Source organism: Seriola lalandi, unplaced genomic scaffold, assembly GCF_002814215.2.
Source record: "Seriola lalandi dorsalis isolate HSWRI2012SDOR001 ecotype SW California unplaced genomic scaffold, Sedor1 jcf7180002054169, whole genome shotgun sequence".
Classification (NCBI taxonomy): domain Eukaryota; kingdom Metazoa; phylum Chordata; class Actinopteri; order Carangiformes; family Carangidae; genus Seriola; species Seriola lalandi.
In genome coordinates, this window is record NW_019524722.1 from 192,977 (window position 1) to 207,261 (window position 14,285).

Sequence of the window (14,285 nt, forward strand, 5' to 3'; positions counted from 1 at the left end):
TGGTAAACACCTGTCCCACTTGTATGTCTTTGATTACGCTCCATATGACAAAGTAAAACAAGGCGATCTAGGATCCTCCAGCAGGTGTTGATAAAAGGTGTCTGAGATGACACAGTTTATGTCTGAAGTTGTTGGTATTTGTTTGAAGTATCTCGTTCACCGGTTGAGAGGTGGCTGTGGTTAAAACCTCTGGGGGTGTCCACCTCCTGCCTTCCTGCCTTTGGTGTTGTTGAGTGTTCTCCCACCTGCTGTGTGTTTTTAAGCTTTCCTGCGGCTTTAGGATCACAATAGACCCGTGTCAGGATGTCCCAGACAGCCTTTAGTTGTTGTTGAAAAATCAACCAACAGGATGTTGACACTGATTTTGTCTTTTTAAGTGCTCTGTTACATCAGAACAACATTTTCAAAAAAACTTCAGCTAACCCACTTTTTTTTAACTTTGACAACAGTGTCAGTTTTTGTACATCCAGTATTAAATAGGATCAGAAACTTCTTAATCTTACATTGCATAAAGGGAAGCATGGACAAAGCTGTCAGCATTTACTGAGAAGAATCTAAGATTAACCCCATTTGTGGTAAATACAGGAGGAGGAGAAAATACATATTACTAAATCTGCCTTGGAATCTTGCTGCAGGGTGTTTTAAAGCCATTTTGTGGTAATATGAAGTTGATATGCTCCAGTTACAGCAACTTCACAAACAGTTTTTATTTTTGAGAGAATTATCCCACAAACTATTACAACTACATTTTTGTCAGTTCAGTAATTAAATTATTTTACATATTGTAATGAGACATAATATTTAGTCACTGACAAAATTACAAACAGGCACTTAAGCAATTATTTTTGTAATGAGATTACCAATGCATTAACACTCTTTTAGGTCTATGCTGTATATGTTGCTTTTAATTAAGTGCTAAGTGACCTGTTTCTCTCCTCTGGGTTTGAATCTAGTACACTACCCCCAGCTAATCTCCACCTCAGTATCTCCATCCACTAATCCTGACTGGCACAGCAATCGTCACAATATGCGGTGCTGTAGCTTAAAGACAAGATACCATACTATCCCTGTTTCACCCATGCTCCGCCCTGTCCCATAGGGAATCTCCAGTATAGGAGGAGCAGAGATGTGTTCCTGTCTCCCTGGTGCTGTTGCCAGGCAGTTTGCATTCAGCTGAATTAGTCAGCTCTCTTGTTTGAAAGCCTCTTAAGTGCTATCTTCTTAAGCTGGTGTTGACCATAAAGCTGTGTGGTGGAGAATGCTGCGGTACCGTGGTGCTGCCGTATGGTGCTGCACTAGGTAGGATGCCTCCTTCAGTAAATAGACCTAATTGGGTAATGGGATCTCTTAAGTGTTGCTGTAAGATACTGCAAGTGCACGGGCTTGTTAAAGAAGTGCTGGCATCCTAATCCTGTTAATAAGAAAAGGTGAAGGATAAAACTGTAGTATTTGAATGTGAACAGACTTATTGAGTGGACCTCATGTCTGATAGAGTAGATGAAACAAAAGGAACAGGGATATGTAAGACATGGTTCACACTGTGATTAAGATGACTAAGAGTCTACAGTCATGCACAGCAGTGACTGACAATGACACTAACACACTAATGACATTACTCATATGCTTACGTTAAGCAAGTGTAATGGTTACCATGTTCACCATCTTAGTTTAGCAGGTTAGCATGCTAATATTTGATAATTAGCACTAAACACAAAGTTCAGCTGAAGCTGCTTGAAATGTATTTAACATTGCAGATGTTTTGTCATAAGTCAGTTACAGGTCACTAAAATTATTACAGGTCATCCTGAGGGGAACATGATTATCTGTATCAAACTGTTGATTGTTTAGAGATTTAACTCAAAATCACAAATGCCAACCTTATGGTGGTGCAGGAGTAAAGGTCAGTGGGTTTTATCCACTGGGGACATTGAATGTGAAATATTGACACACACTGACTCCAAACCACGCATTTATTTAAAATTGACAATGTTTCAGTCTCAGTCAGACCCTAGTTAGGTAAAAACATTTAAAAGCAGTCACCATGCCTGTATATGTACCAATAAGCTGATAGGCTCTATGATGAAACGTGTAGTTAAGGAGGGAATAGTTGTTTGAAATATGCATTACTGCTGTCTTGCTGAGTGTTAGATAAGAAATTTGATACCACTCACATGTATATATGCTGATTATGAAGCTACTGCCAGCAGCTGGCTAACTTAGCTTAGCATAGAGTGGACACGGGGAAAAGCTATCCTACCACTCACAAAACGTGACAAAATCTACCAGCACATCTAAAGGTCACAAATTAATACATTACATTTTGTTTGTTTACTTTGTTCAAAACTGAAGTGTAAATTGACCATTTGCTGTTTTACAAGGAGTCTTGTGTCTATTTCTTGGTCAGGACTTGTCCAAGCAACCAACTCAGCTTTGGACACTTTGTTTTTTGTAGAGTGAACAAAAAGGCATTAGAAACCATAATACATGTTAAGATCTTTCCGTCCAAATTGGTGGACTAAAATGTAGCACTGACATTGAGTAAAAGAAGCCTTTTGTTTGCAACGATAAAGGACTTATCCTCCAAGTGACTGTAGTAAGTGTTACTACCTTATGGGCTAGCAGATGCTCTTTGTACCTCTCAGGAGCTCTGCATGGGCTAGATCAGTAGATCAGGGTCTCTCATCCTCTCACAACCCTCTCCTGAAATCTTTATTTGTAGTCTTCTAAAGTGTTAAAGAATGCTGCTCAAAGTTTTGACAGTCTTCCTTCTGTACCCAGTCATCCTGGAAAAATACTAGGCCTGCTGAAAACTTTTTTTTTCATGTTTGCCCTAATTTCAGAATGCTGAAGACGTTGCATTAAAAATTAAGACGTGCATCTTTTTTTGCTTTCTTTGAGGCATGGCACATACTAATATCTCATAGTGTTTAATGATGTTCGGAGAAACTAATGATCAAGTCCTTATGGGCCTGTTGGATAGATGAAAGCCCTCAATGGAATTTGATCTGTTTCCAAGTTGTTCAGAGCAGTGTTTTGTGCATGCATCGTAATGAGCTGAACTTGCATTTTCTCAAAACTGTTGATGCTGCACATAACCCACAGTCTCACAAGGATAATGGAGAAGCACTTGTTATTCTTAGTCAATCTGTTGTCTTAAGTAATTCCTACATTTACAAGACACATTAAAGATTCTGTGATAATTTATTAATTGTTACATAAAACAACACTTAAGTGTCTACAACCATGTTGGGCTCTGTGAGGCTGTAAACATTCATAGTGGTGCTTCGAGCTAAAATGCTAACATCAGCATGTTAATTATGCTCAGAATGACATTGGTAACATGCTGATGTAGTACATAAGCACAAGCACAATGTATACTCTCAAAGAAGTAATGATCACCATCATAGCATTGCTAATTACCACTAAAAATAAAATACAACTTAGGCTGATGGGAATGTCATTAATTCTGCAGGTATTTGTTCATAAATCAAAGTATGACCTGACTGACTGATGATGGTGCCAAATGTCATGGCAATCCATCCAATAAGTTTTGAGATATTTCTCTGAAAACCACAACCTAATGTCAAAAGCTAGAGGATCACCAAAGCCAGTAGGATTAATCCTCCATGATCCATGAACGTCTGTACAAAATTTGATGATCCATCGTATTTTTACTTACAGTTGTAAAGTATTTCAGTCATGACCAAAGTGGTGGACCAATTTTGTATGCTGCTAGCATTGCTAAAAAGATAATCATGAACTATATACCCTTTTCATTCTAAACATGGGGCTGTTTTCTGTATAATGACATATATCATTTGTCTTTCTTTACAGATTATCCTGCAGTTCCAAGATCTTGCTGTAAAATCCTACTGTTGGCTTCAAGTCCACCGGAATAAAAGACCTAATCAGCGCAAAGTCTAGTTGATGACTGTAACGCACCCTCTCCCAAAGTCATCTGACCCTCCTCCTGTCCCTCCCCAGCATGGCTAGACGGAGGTTAGACTGCTTTCTTCTAGGCCAGGTCCTTGCTGGCCTGATCCTGGTATCTGTAGGACTATCTTTCGTCCAAAGCAATGAGTGCCCCCAGCTATGTGTGTGCGAAATCCGGCCTTGGTTTACTCCCCAGTCCACCTACAGAGAAGCTATCACTGTGGACTGCAATGACCTTCGCTTAACACGCATCCCGGGAAACCTCTCCAGTGACACTCAGGTTCTCCTCCTACAGAGCAACTATATTGCCAGGACCAGTGAGGAGCTGGAGCAGCTCTTCAACCTGACGGAGCTGGACTTGTCCCAGAACAACTTCAGTAGCATTCGGGATGTTGGCCTTACCAATATGTCCCAGCTCACCACGCTTCATCTGGAGGAGAACCAGATTACAGAAATGCCCGATTTCTGTCTGCAGGACCTCAGCAACCTGCAGGAGCTCTACATCAACCACAATCAGATCAACACCATCTCTGCCAATGCCTTCTCTGGGCTCCACAACCTGCTCAGGCTTCACCTCAACTCCAACAAGCTTAAGACCATCAACAGCCAGTGGTTTGAATCTACGCCCAATCTAGAGATCCTCATGATTGGGGAGAACCCTGTTGTTGGAATAATGGACTTTAATTTCAAACCCCTGGGCAACTTAAGAAGCCTGGTTTTGGCTGGGATGGATTTGACCGACATCCCCGGAAATGCCTTTGTGGGACTTGACAATCTTGAGAGCCTCTCTTTCTATGACAATAAGCTGGTCCGAGTTCCTCAGAGAGCTCTTCAGAAGCTACCTAACCTCAAGTTCTTGGATTTGAACAAAAACCCAGTGCACAAAATTCAGGAGGGAGATTTCAAGAACATGCTGAGGCTGAAGGAGCTGGGTATAAACAACATGGGAGAGTTGGTTTCTATTGATCGTTACGCTTTGGACAACCTTCCTGAGCTCACAAAGCTGGAGGCTACAAACAACCCCAAGTTCTCCTACATCAACTGTCAGGCCTTTCGTGATGTCCCAGCCTTGGAAAGTCTAATGCTAAACAACAATGCCCTGAACGCCCTCTATCAGTCCACAGTAGACACCCTTCCAAACCTACGTGAGATCAGCATCCACAGCAACCCTCTTCGCTGTGACTGCGTCATCCAGTGGATGAGCTCCAACAAGACCACCGTCCGTTTTATGGAACCTGTGTCCATGATGTGTGCCATGCCAACAGAGTTCAGGGGTATGCGTGTGCGGGAGGTGCTGCAGAAGAATGCAGCAAATCAGTGCTTGCCCATGATTTCTCATGACACCTTCCCCAGCCACCTCAATTTGGACATTGGTATGACTGTGGACTTGGACTGCAGAGCCATGTCAAAGCCTGAGCCTGAAATCTACTGGGTGACGCCTATGGGGAACAAGGTGATGATGGACACCCTATCAGACAAGTACAGCCTCAGCAGTGAAGGGACATTGAGAATTTCTCATATCCAAGTAGAAGACTCAGGCAGATACACCTGTGTGGCTCAAAACTCAGAGGGAGCTGACACAAGAGTGATAGCTCTACGGGTAAACGGCACTCTGTTAGACAGCACTCAGCTTATGAAGATCTATGTCAAACAGACAGAATCCCACTCAATCCTGGTCTCCTGGAAAATAAACTCAAACATAATGACCTCTAACCTAAAGTGGTCATCTGCTACCATGAAAATAGACAACCCACATATTACTTACACTGCCAGAGTACCTGTGGATGTCCATGAGTACAACCTTACGCATTTACAACCAGCAACTGAGTATGAAGTGTGCCTCACCGTCTCCAACATCCATCAACAAACACAGAAGTCGTGTGTGAATGTGACAACGAAGCAAGCGACCTTCGCTGTGGAAATATCCGACCAAGGGACCAACACTGCTCTTGCAGCAGTCATGGGAACAATGTTTGCAATCATCAGTCTGGCCTCTCTGGGTGTGTACATTGCTAAGAGGTGGAAAAGGAAAAACTATCACCATTCTCTGAAAAAGTACATGCAGAAAACCTCCTCAATACCGCTAAACGAGTTGTACCCTCCTCTTATCAACTTGTGGGAGGCAGACAGTGAGAAGGAAAAAGAGGGCTCATCCGAGACCAAACCTAGCCAGGTGGACACCACACGCAGCTATTACATGTGGTGAAAGCTACTAACTATCCAGTGGGAGGTATAGAGACATGTTTCTTTCAGGAGCACAAATATACATGTTTGCTTCTTTGTGTAAAAGTGGACTGAGTCATTCTTTTCTTTCCTGTTTCGTTTTTATTTTCTTCGGTTCTCTCAGACTTGCTCTTTGAAGCGAACAACGAACCAACATTTTCAGATCTTTAGTTTAGCATTTTGCCTTTTTACCTCTCGCTAATTTTGACACACAATATGGCAGCTTTGTTTAGCTTCCTGGACTTAGTAGTCACTGTGCTTTATTTTTAGTACTTGTTTTGATGAACACAGCATGAGCATTGTCACTGATTCAGGATGCGTGAGCAAAGGAAAAGCTGAAATCCGACCCGTTTTTGACATGTTTTCTCTGGCAGAACTGTTAGAGACTGCAATCTTTCTTTCTCTTGTAAAACAGTTTCACTGTTGACTGTTGTGCACTGAAATATATATACTAATTTGTCTATCAACTGAAATATAAGCTGACAAAGTACGTTTAGACTTGATATACCGTCTATTGAATAATGTTAGCAATTCTTCTGTAATGTTGTATCAGCTATGATTTAATTTACTTTTTTGTACATTAAATAACAGTATGTTTGATTTAGACTTTAAGTTTGCAGAGCAACTACTGTAAACCAGCAATAGAAATATGAATGTTATAAACTAGGTAAATAGATGTAAGGCTTTTTAAATTTCTTAAATATTTCTTTTCTTATTTTGCTAGAATATGTCTACAATCACTCGTTTTGTTGTGGTTTCCACACACAAACATGTTGTTTATTGAGGAGCAACTTAAATAAAATCTTCTTTCCTCATATTTTTTAAACCATGATTTCAACACCAAGTGTCATTTTTTTCGAAAACTACATGTAGTTCATTATGTTGTACTGTATATTTAATGAATGTGCTTGGGAGAAACAGACATTTACAGATTGACAGTAAAGGTCTGAAAGTTCAAATTGTTATTGCAGGGACAATCATCTCATTATTAATGTTTTATATTATGATTTTGTTCATTTCAGTGTGATGAGCGTAGCTGTAGGTGTTAGGTTACAACCTCAGTGTTGAGAGAGAGAGAACTAGAGAGAGAGCTGCAGACTGCAGTGTGTTTTGCCTCTGCAAAGCAATTATCAGAGAATAATTTAAATTCTAGTCCCGGTAGAATATAATTACTGAACAATATGCCTCGAAGTAAATACAGTAACTTCAAAAACAAAGAAATTAGTCACTCAAAACCAAGACGGTGGATATATTGCCTGCATTTTTGTTCAGTGTCTGTTTTATTATACTAATCATACCCCTGCATCTCCAAAGCTTTAGAGAGGAGGCAACATGGGGATTGTTAATCCAACTGACACAAGATCGAAGGAGATGGTGATTATGGATAATGGACAGTTATAGCAAGTACAGACTGCAGCGTTATTTAGCACCAAGCAAATCTGCATAATCATCCAAATGTTTCATATTCTCAGCATTTTGTACTGTATGTGGTGTGGAATTTACAGCATGTCTCAAGGCGGCAAATTTCGTCATCGTGCCTTGTTGGATTTTTATTTGATACAACATTATTATGTAGCTTTTCTTCATCTCTGTCGGTAAAATGATAAAAGGCAACCATCTGCTTTCTCTGTAAAAGCTAGTGAAACACTAATATGTCGAGTTACCATCAGTGTCTCTGCAAGGTCCATAACTCCACCACAATGCAGATCCCAATCTCAGTGGCTCACTGTCTACAAAAGTGGATCTCCAGTGGGAGCCCAGAAGCTCTGTTTGTTTCTGATGTTGACTGACAGCTTTGAGCTTTGTGGTGCAATCAAACGATCTCCGTTTAGTCTCCCCTGACAACATGCTCGTTCTCCTGCATGCTCTCTCCGCCCCTCTTCTCCTCCATCATTGCAGGAATGGAGACAAATATTCTTCAGTAAAAAAGGAAGCATCGGACAGTTCATCAAGCATGTGCAACTTTGTCTTTGTGTAGCAGCTGTTTAAATAACATCATTCAATCTTATCAGTGAGCACTAATCAAATTGAGATATAAGCAGATATCGAATATTAACGTATTTGTCAACCCCTATAAATACACTATATAGTTATAGCATCCATAATTGGTGTTTTTATATGGATATGAATTACATTTTATATTTATTGTTATAAATACAAGACACAAATATAATTTATTTGTTTAATATTTATTTATTATAAACACATTTCCACTTCACATGACAATTGAACAAACTCCATCTGCTAATGAAGGTCATGAGCTGCAGCTGATAGCTCCAGACAAAATCTAAGAAGTGGACCTTGAGTGAAGAGTTTTTTGTTACATATTGAGATCAAGAATTAACTTTCAAGCCAAATGTCCTCACAAGTTTTAAAAATGAAGCATGGTAATATATATATATATATATATATATCAATCATTCATTAACTGTTTGTACACCAACTACACATGCTTCATAGGATTGTTGACAAATACACTAATAGACATTTAAATGTCTTAATATCTGCTTAAAAATACATTATAGTCTGTTTTAAACTATTTATATATGCTCATAAATTGCTTGTAAATAGTAGTTTCGCTGATGCACATTATATATGTCAGATAAAGTCCCCTGATTCTAATGTCATTCTACTGTCAGGAACTGATTTGGCTCTGTGTGCACTGTGCATCAAGAAATGCTGATGATGAAATGGATTAAACTCTCTCAGACTGCTGCTTTTCCTCGTGGATAGAGATGTCAGGAGATGCTGCAAGGAAAATGTCACTGAATGTCATCGACCCTTTAGGGAGACCTGTGTCCTGTGCTGAGAATGATGGACGGAGGAGGGCAAACTAGCCGTAGTCTGGCATTTGTTAAACTTGCAAACTGAAACTGCTACTTTGAAAAATCTTCTGTGTCCTTTTATCTGCACTGAACGAATGAGCCTTTATACCGACTCAGTGTGTAGCCTAGTAACAGACCGGAAATCAGCTCATTGGGACAGCTATCAATGAAAGCTTTTCAAAGCGTGTGCTGGAGCCTGCACTGTGTCCCATCCCAGTGGCCTGTTTCCATGACAACCCCTCCCTCCCTCCACCTGCGGGTGCTGGCAGCCAAGTGAGAGAAGTCCCTGGAGCCTGAAATACCACTGACAAGGTCAACACCCTGCAGGTGGGAAACCGCTAAAACATCTTGTACGCTTTCAAAGGTGTGGAGCGAGAAAAGCTCCTTCTCTGCAACGAAGGTGAAGCAGAATGGCACAGCGCGCTCCTCTGCTGAGCTTCATGCTCTTTTTTCTTCTAGGTGAATCATGTAAAACTGTGGCTTAGGACAGGAGGAGTACTGTATGACAAACAAAATGGCATTGGGCAAATTTGCACACGCTTTCATTTGCATTTCTATAGGATTAAATGTAGTCTAATTTTTTTCTTAATTATTTCGACTGACAGAAATGAGACAAATTTGAAAAATACTGCAGCAAGCAGAGGTCAGCTTTTAAACATGCAAACACTGACAAAACCCACTTCAAGTTTCAGTCAAGTAAGTTTCTAAGCTGGTGTTACGCTGATGGGTGTTTGGGTTGTGGCCTGCCTCTTTCTGGTCTCAACTCTCTTTACTTTGAAATGTGGTAGAGCACCCAGTGGCTCACAGCAAGGGCTTTCTTCTTGTCTGTGTTTTGAGATCTTTTTCAACATACCTGCTGCAGTCGCTCGGAGAAATTAATCAAAATTTAATCTTAGTCCAGTGAGAAGGTAAAAGGCAAATCTAAGCCAGAACCTGAACCCAAAAGACTGAGCGTCCGCTTTAGGGGCTGTGGATCAACCAAAAAGAAGGTGAAGAAGTAGTTGAGGGAACTGAAATGAAGTCATACAGTACTAGCACCACAGCTCTTCAGCCTTTCTGATTCTGTTAGTGTGGAAAGTTAAAGATTCTGTAAGCAATCGTCACAGCCACGAGATGTCACACTAAACCACATGCATCTCAGACCAAAACAAATGCTTCATCAGCCATAACTCTGGCCTCCCTCTGGCGGGAGAAATTCAGCACTGGACACAGACGGAGCCGGTAAAAACTTTATGGATTTTGATGGTCCACCAGCTGACCAGGAATTTTGCCTGTAGTCATCGTATCCAGACCTTTTTAGCCTAAAAACATGGCTTCTTCAGTGGAGGAAGGTCGATTTTACCTGAATGCTGCGTACTGCACTGTGCCATCTCGCATCAGTTAGTCCATGTTGTGCTCCTCAGCCTTCAGTTATTACAGTAGGAAGTAAGCTAGTTAGCCATACGTTCTTCACACTTCAGCTAAAAAAGAAAACCCTCCTTCTCCATTCTGTAAATGCCAAGAACTGCTCTCACTACAGAGCCGTGCACACCACTTCAACATGCTGAGAGATCCAAAGCTTAACAGGCCTGCTGTGCCTAGTTATGATTGCTAAGCTATGATTGGAAAATCACTGTCAAGGGGAGAGGTATAGTCAAGTCAACACTCTTTGTGTTCTAGTTTGATTACTGTGTTAAAGAAATACAGCAAGATTTTGGGACATGGGTTCATTTATCAAGTGGGTGTCTGGGGGGTTGATTGGCTCTGGTTCTCTAAATATTGTGCTAAGTAATAGTTGGCAGTTTCAGAATAAAAGATTTAAGATTTTATCCAATGCCTCTATTATATGACCTGGATATTCATTATCATCACAATGGATGATTTCAAAGTCTGTGTCTCATCTCTAAATAGATAAGTTGACAAATGGGGCAATACTTTGTGATTTAGGCCTCAATCAGGTGTTTTCCATGTGATGTAAATGAGCATAAAAACACATGTATTTTCCAGCGCTGCAGTTAGCTACAGGGAATATTGACAGCCAGTGAACTACAACACAATTATATGTTAAAGGCTGCTGTTTACAACCAACTAGTGCGTTTCTTGAGTGAGAGTTTCCTGACAGCAACCAATCCATAAACAACACAGACATTTGTCCAATAGCAGTAAATATCACCGTTACAGCAAGCACATGATAACTGATACCTGCTGGAACTGTATTTAAAACTGCCCAGCAGATAAGAAAAAACTAAATCTGAACTAATCCAAAATTTAAGATCAATACAAACCCTTTCATATGGAAAACGATGTTATTAGATTCATAGAAATAGGGATTTTTATTTTCTCGTAAAAAAACAATTAAGTTATAAGTAAGCCTATCACCTTTCATATAATATCCTACATGTAGCCTCTCACAAAGCCTGAAAACCTTCCACTGGAGTTAGTGCTTGCAACTAAATCCTGATATCTACAATTATTAAACTAATAACAGCAACTGTAAGTGAAACAGAAATAGCCATTTGGCTTTACTCCTACTCAGTGGAGAAGCAAATGAAATGTGTGTTAACACCCCCACCCCCCTGATTACACCAACAATATGCATCATCAGCTTCACCCCACTCAAGATCGCATTCGACAGTAAAACCAGTAACATTTTCTTCTTCTGAGTTGACTATGGTGCCATAACAATCTTTCTTTTATATTTCATATAAGTTGATGACTGTGGACTGTGGACGCACTAGCAAGGATGTATTATAATACATGTAGGCCTATTATAATGCATCCATGTGAACTTGTTGTTGCTTTTAACTTTAAAAGTCACAAAGCATTGGCAAATAAGCCAGATTCATCACTTTTAGTGTCCCCTGGAAACACTTCGGATATGTTGCGACTATTTGCAGCGTGTTTGTGTATTTGGATGTGTTATGAGTTTTGTCAAATTGATGAAGATGTTTTCTGAATTTCTTTGTGTTTTATCTATTTGTATGAGTTTTCCTAAGTTGCAGTGCTTTCAGCTCTCAGGGCCACCATACATTTGCCTATTTGCTCTTTTTTATTCTGTTTCATTTAATAATGTTTTCTTGCTGAGGGTCACAGACTTTCACTGTGCATATATTCATCATTGTTGTATATGTATTTCTTCAGCACAATGCACCTGTGCTCTAAAAGTTCCCATTTCAACTGTGAAGTTGAAGCTGCACTTTTATTTTATTTTTTTTAAATACAAGAGCCTCCTCCAAAGCTGAGTACAGTCATAGGCAGCTAAGTACATGAAACTGAAATGAGAAAAGCAGAAATCATTTCACTGCCATTTGGGATCCACACACCACTCAGCTTTTGATGGCCCAGATTCCACGGTACCCTCAGTACCTGTACTTGGACAATGTGATGAGCTCCACTCTAAGAGAAGAGATGATCATCAACGGGGTTCAACAGAAGGTCGTCTCACATAGATTCTTTATCCAAGCAAATAAGAAGGCACGCATAACCAAAGTTATCATGGCTCCACGTTGGATGCAGCGATCATGCTGGCCCAGCCTCAGTTATTTTCATTGTTCTGGAGGAGAGAGTGGGTGTGACTGCGCACCTCTTCCTGAGAGCAACTGCAGAGACAGCACCTGTGAGCCTGTTCCCTTATCATTCCCCCACTTTCACACATACAAAGATAAATTTAACTATGAGCTCAGAGCTTGTTACCCACAAAGCATTTGATGAATAATGCTGCACAGAGGATGGTGTTAAAGTTAAAGCTCTTAGGTTGGCATACTCTATATTATTATGGTAAAAAAAAAAGAAATTTAATTGGTATGGGGAAATGTATGGGGCATGGCATCACTGTTTTCATTTTTAGCCACGCTAGCGGTGTGACTCCACCACTCCAGTCCACCACCATGGTCCACACTGATAAATCCCACTTATTTGACTGGCTGCCATGAAATTTGGCACACACATTCATGTTTCCCACATGATGAACTGTTGATCTTTGTGCATTTCATTTAGCATCATCATTAGGTAAAAAATGTAATTTCTCCAATATGACGACATACCCACAAACTAATAACACTCCCATCAGCATGTTGATGTTAACCTTTAGCTTAAAGCACCAGTGTGTCTTTCAAAGCTGTAGACTCTTTATCTTCATTAATTATATTTACCTGTGCTTTCAGCATTGGTATAAACCATTGAGCCAGCATCTCCTGGTGTTTGCTGTTTTTCAGAGGTGTATTTTCCTTGTGCAATTTGGAGGCATTGAAACCCTTTCCTGGCAAAGTAAACTCCAAACATCATCCAAAGATGTGGGCATAGCGTACTTTCATCTTTGGTTATTAGTTTTTTCTATCAAAATGCAAATGGCCTATTCCATGAACGTTCACTGAACAGTGGAAACGAGTATGAAAATGATGGTAAAACAAATGCAGCCTCTGCAGTATAGGGGCAATGAGGCAATGAGCGTCAACAAACATGAAATCTCTCATTGAAGAGTGGCATGACATCTCTCTCCAGTGTGTAGAATCTGTTTCAGGGTTGAAGCAGGTTGGATGGAACACATTAATAAATGTGACATTTTATTTTTAGCCTTTATTGACAGAGAAATTCAGTTTGAACCATGTGGAATATCAGCAGCAGAGAAGAATGTTGGTTTCACATGTTGTTGTTTGTCTCTTTTACTTGTACTTGACTTTACTGTGGTGAGATTATTGCTTCTGTATTATCTGAATAATGGAGGCGTACTGAGTAAAAAAATCACAATAGACGTGTGGAGGCATAATGCATTTCAGTAATGTTAATCATCTGTTAAACGCATAATGAATTGTTGGACGGATTGTTCTGGTGTTTTCTCCCAGGGCCCAATTAAAGAGCTTTTTTGCCTGCAGCACAGTGTAAGTGTGAATATGTGCTCAGTCTCTGCACTGACACAGAGCTCATTTCCTCCTTCTTAGACGTAGCTCCTACTGTTACGGTTGGTTGTGTCTTTATTCAAACAGGAGTACAAAGTGCTCTGCAGTAATGAAAGTCAAAATCCATGAGAACAATAGTCTAAATTCAGTAACAGAATATACAAGTGTACAGAATAAACAAAAGACAATTTTAATAAGCAAACACACTCCTGCTGCAGTGGGAAACCATTTTTTACAGACAACACTCCACTCTGTCATTGAGGTGAAACAATAATGGGACAATACAATCAAAGGTGGTTTCACTCTATTACTCTATTGATCACCTGTATATATGGCATGTTCTCCAACATTGATTGCTTGTGGGTGTGTGTGTGTGTGTGTGTGTGTGTGTGTGTGTGTGTGTGTGTGTGTGTGTGTGTGTGTGTGTGTG

The 14,285-nt window shown here is 40.1% G+C and overlaps 1 protein-coding gene across 1 annotated transcript in view; it reads left to right on the forward strand.

Annotated features, from left to right (window-relative positions):
• Positions 1-6,982, forward strand: part of lrrn1 (leucine rich repeat neuronal 1) — a 13,287-nt gene extending 6,305 nt beyond the window's left edge. Inside the window, exon 2 of the mRNA XM_023403672.2 lies at positions 3,835-6,982. Within this exon, the coding sequence (XP_023259440.1) occupies positions 3,986-6,139 (2,154 nt within the window). The 5' untranslated portion in view covers positions 3,835-3,985 and the 3' untranslated portion in view covers positions 6,140-6,982. The remainder of the gene's footprint in view (positions 1-3,834) is intronic.
• The last annotated feature ends 7,303 nt before the right edge of the window (positions 6,983-14,285 follow it).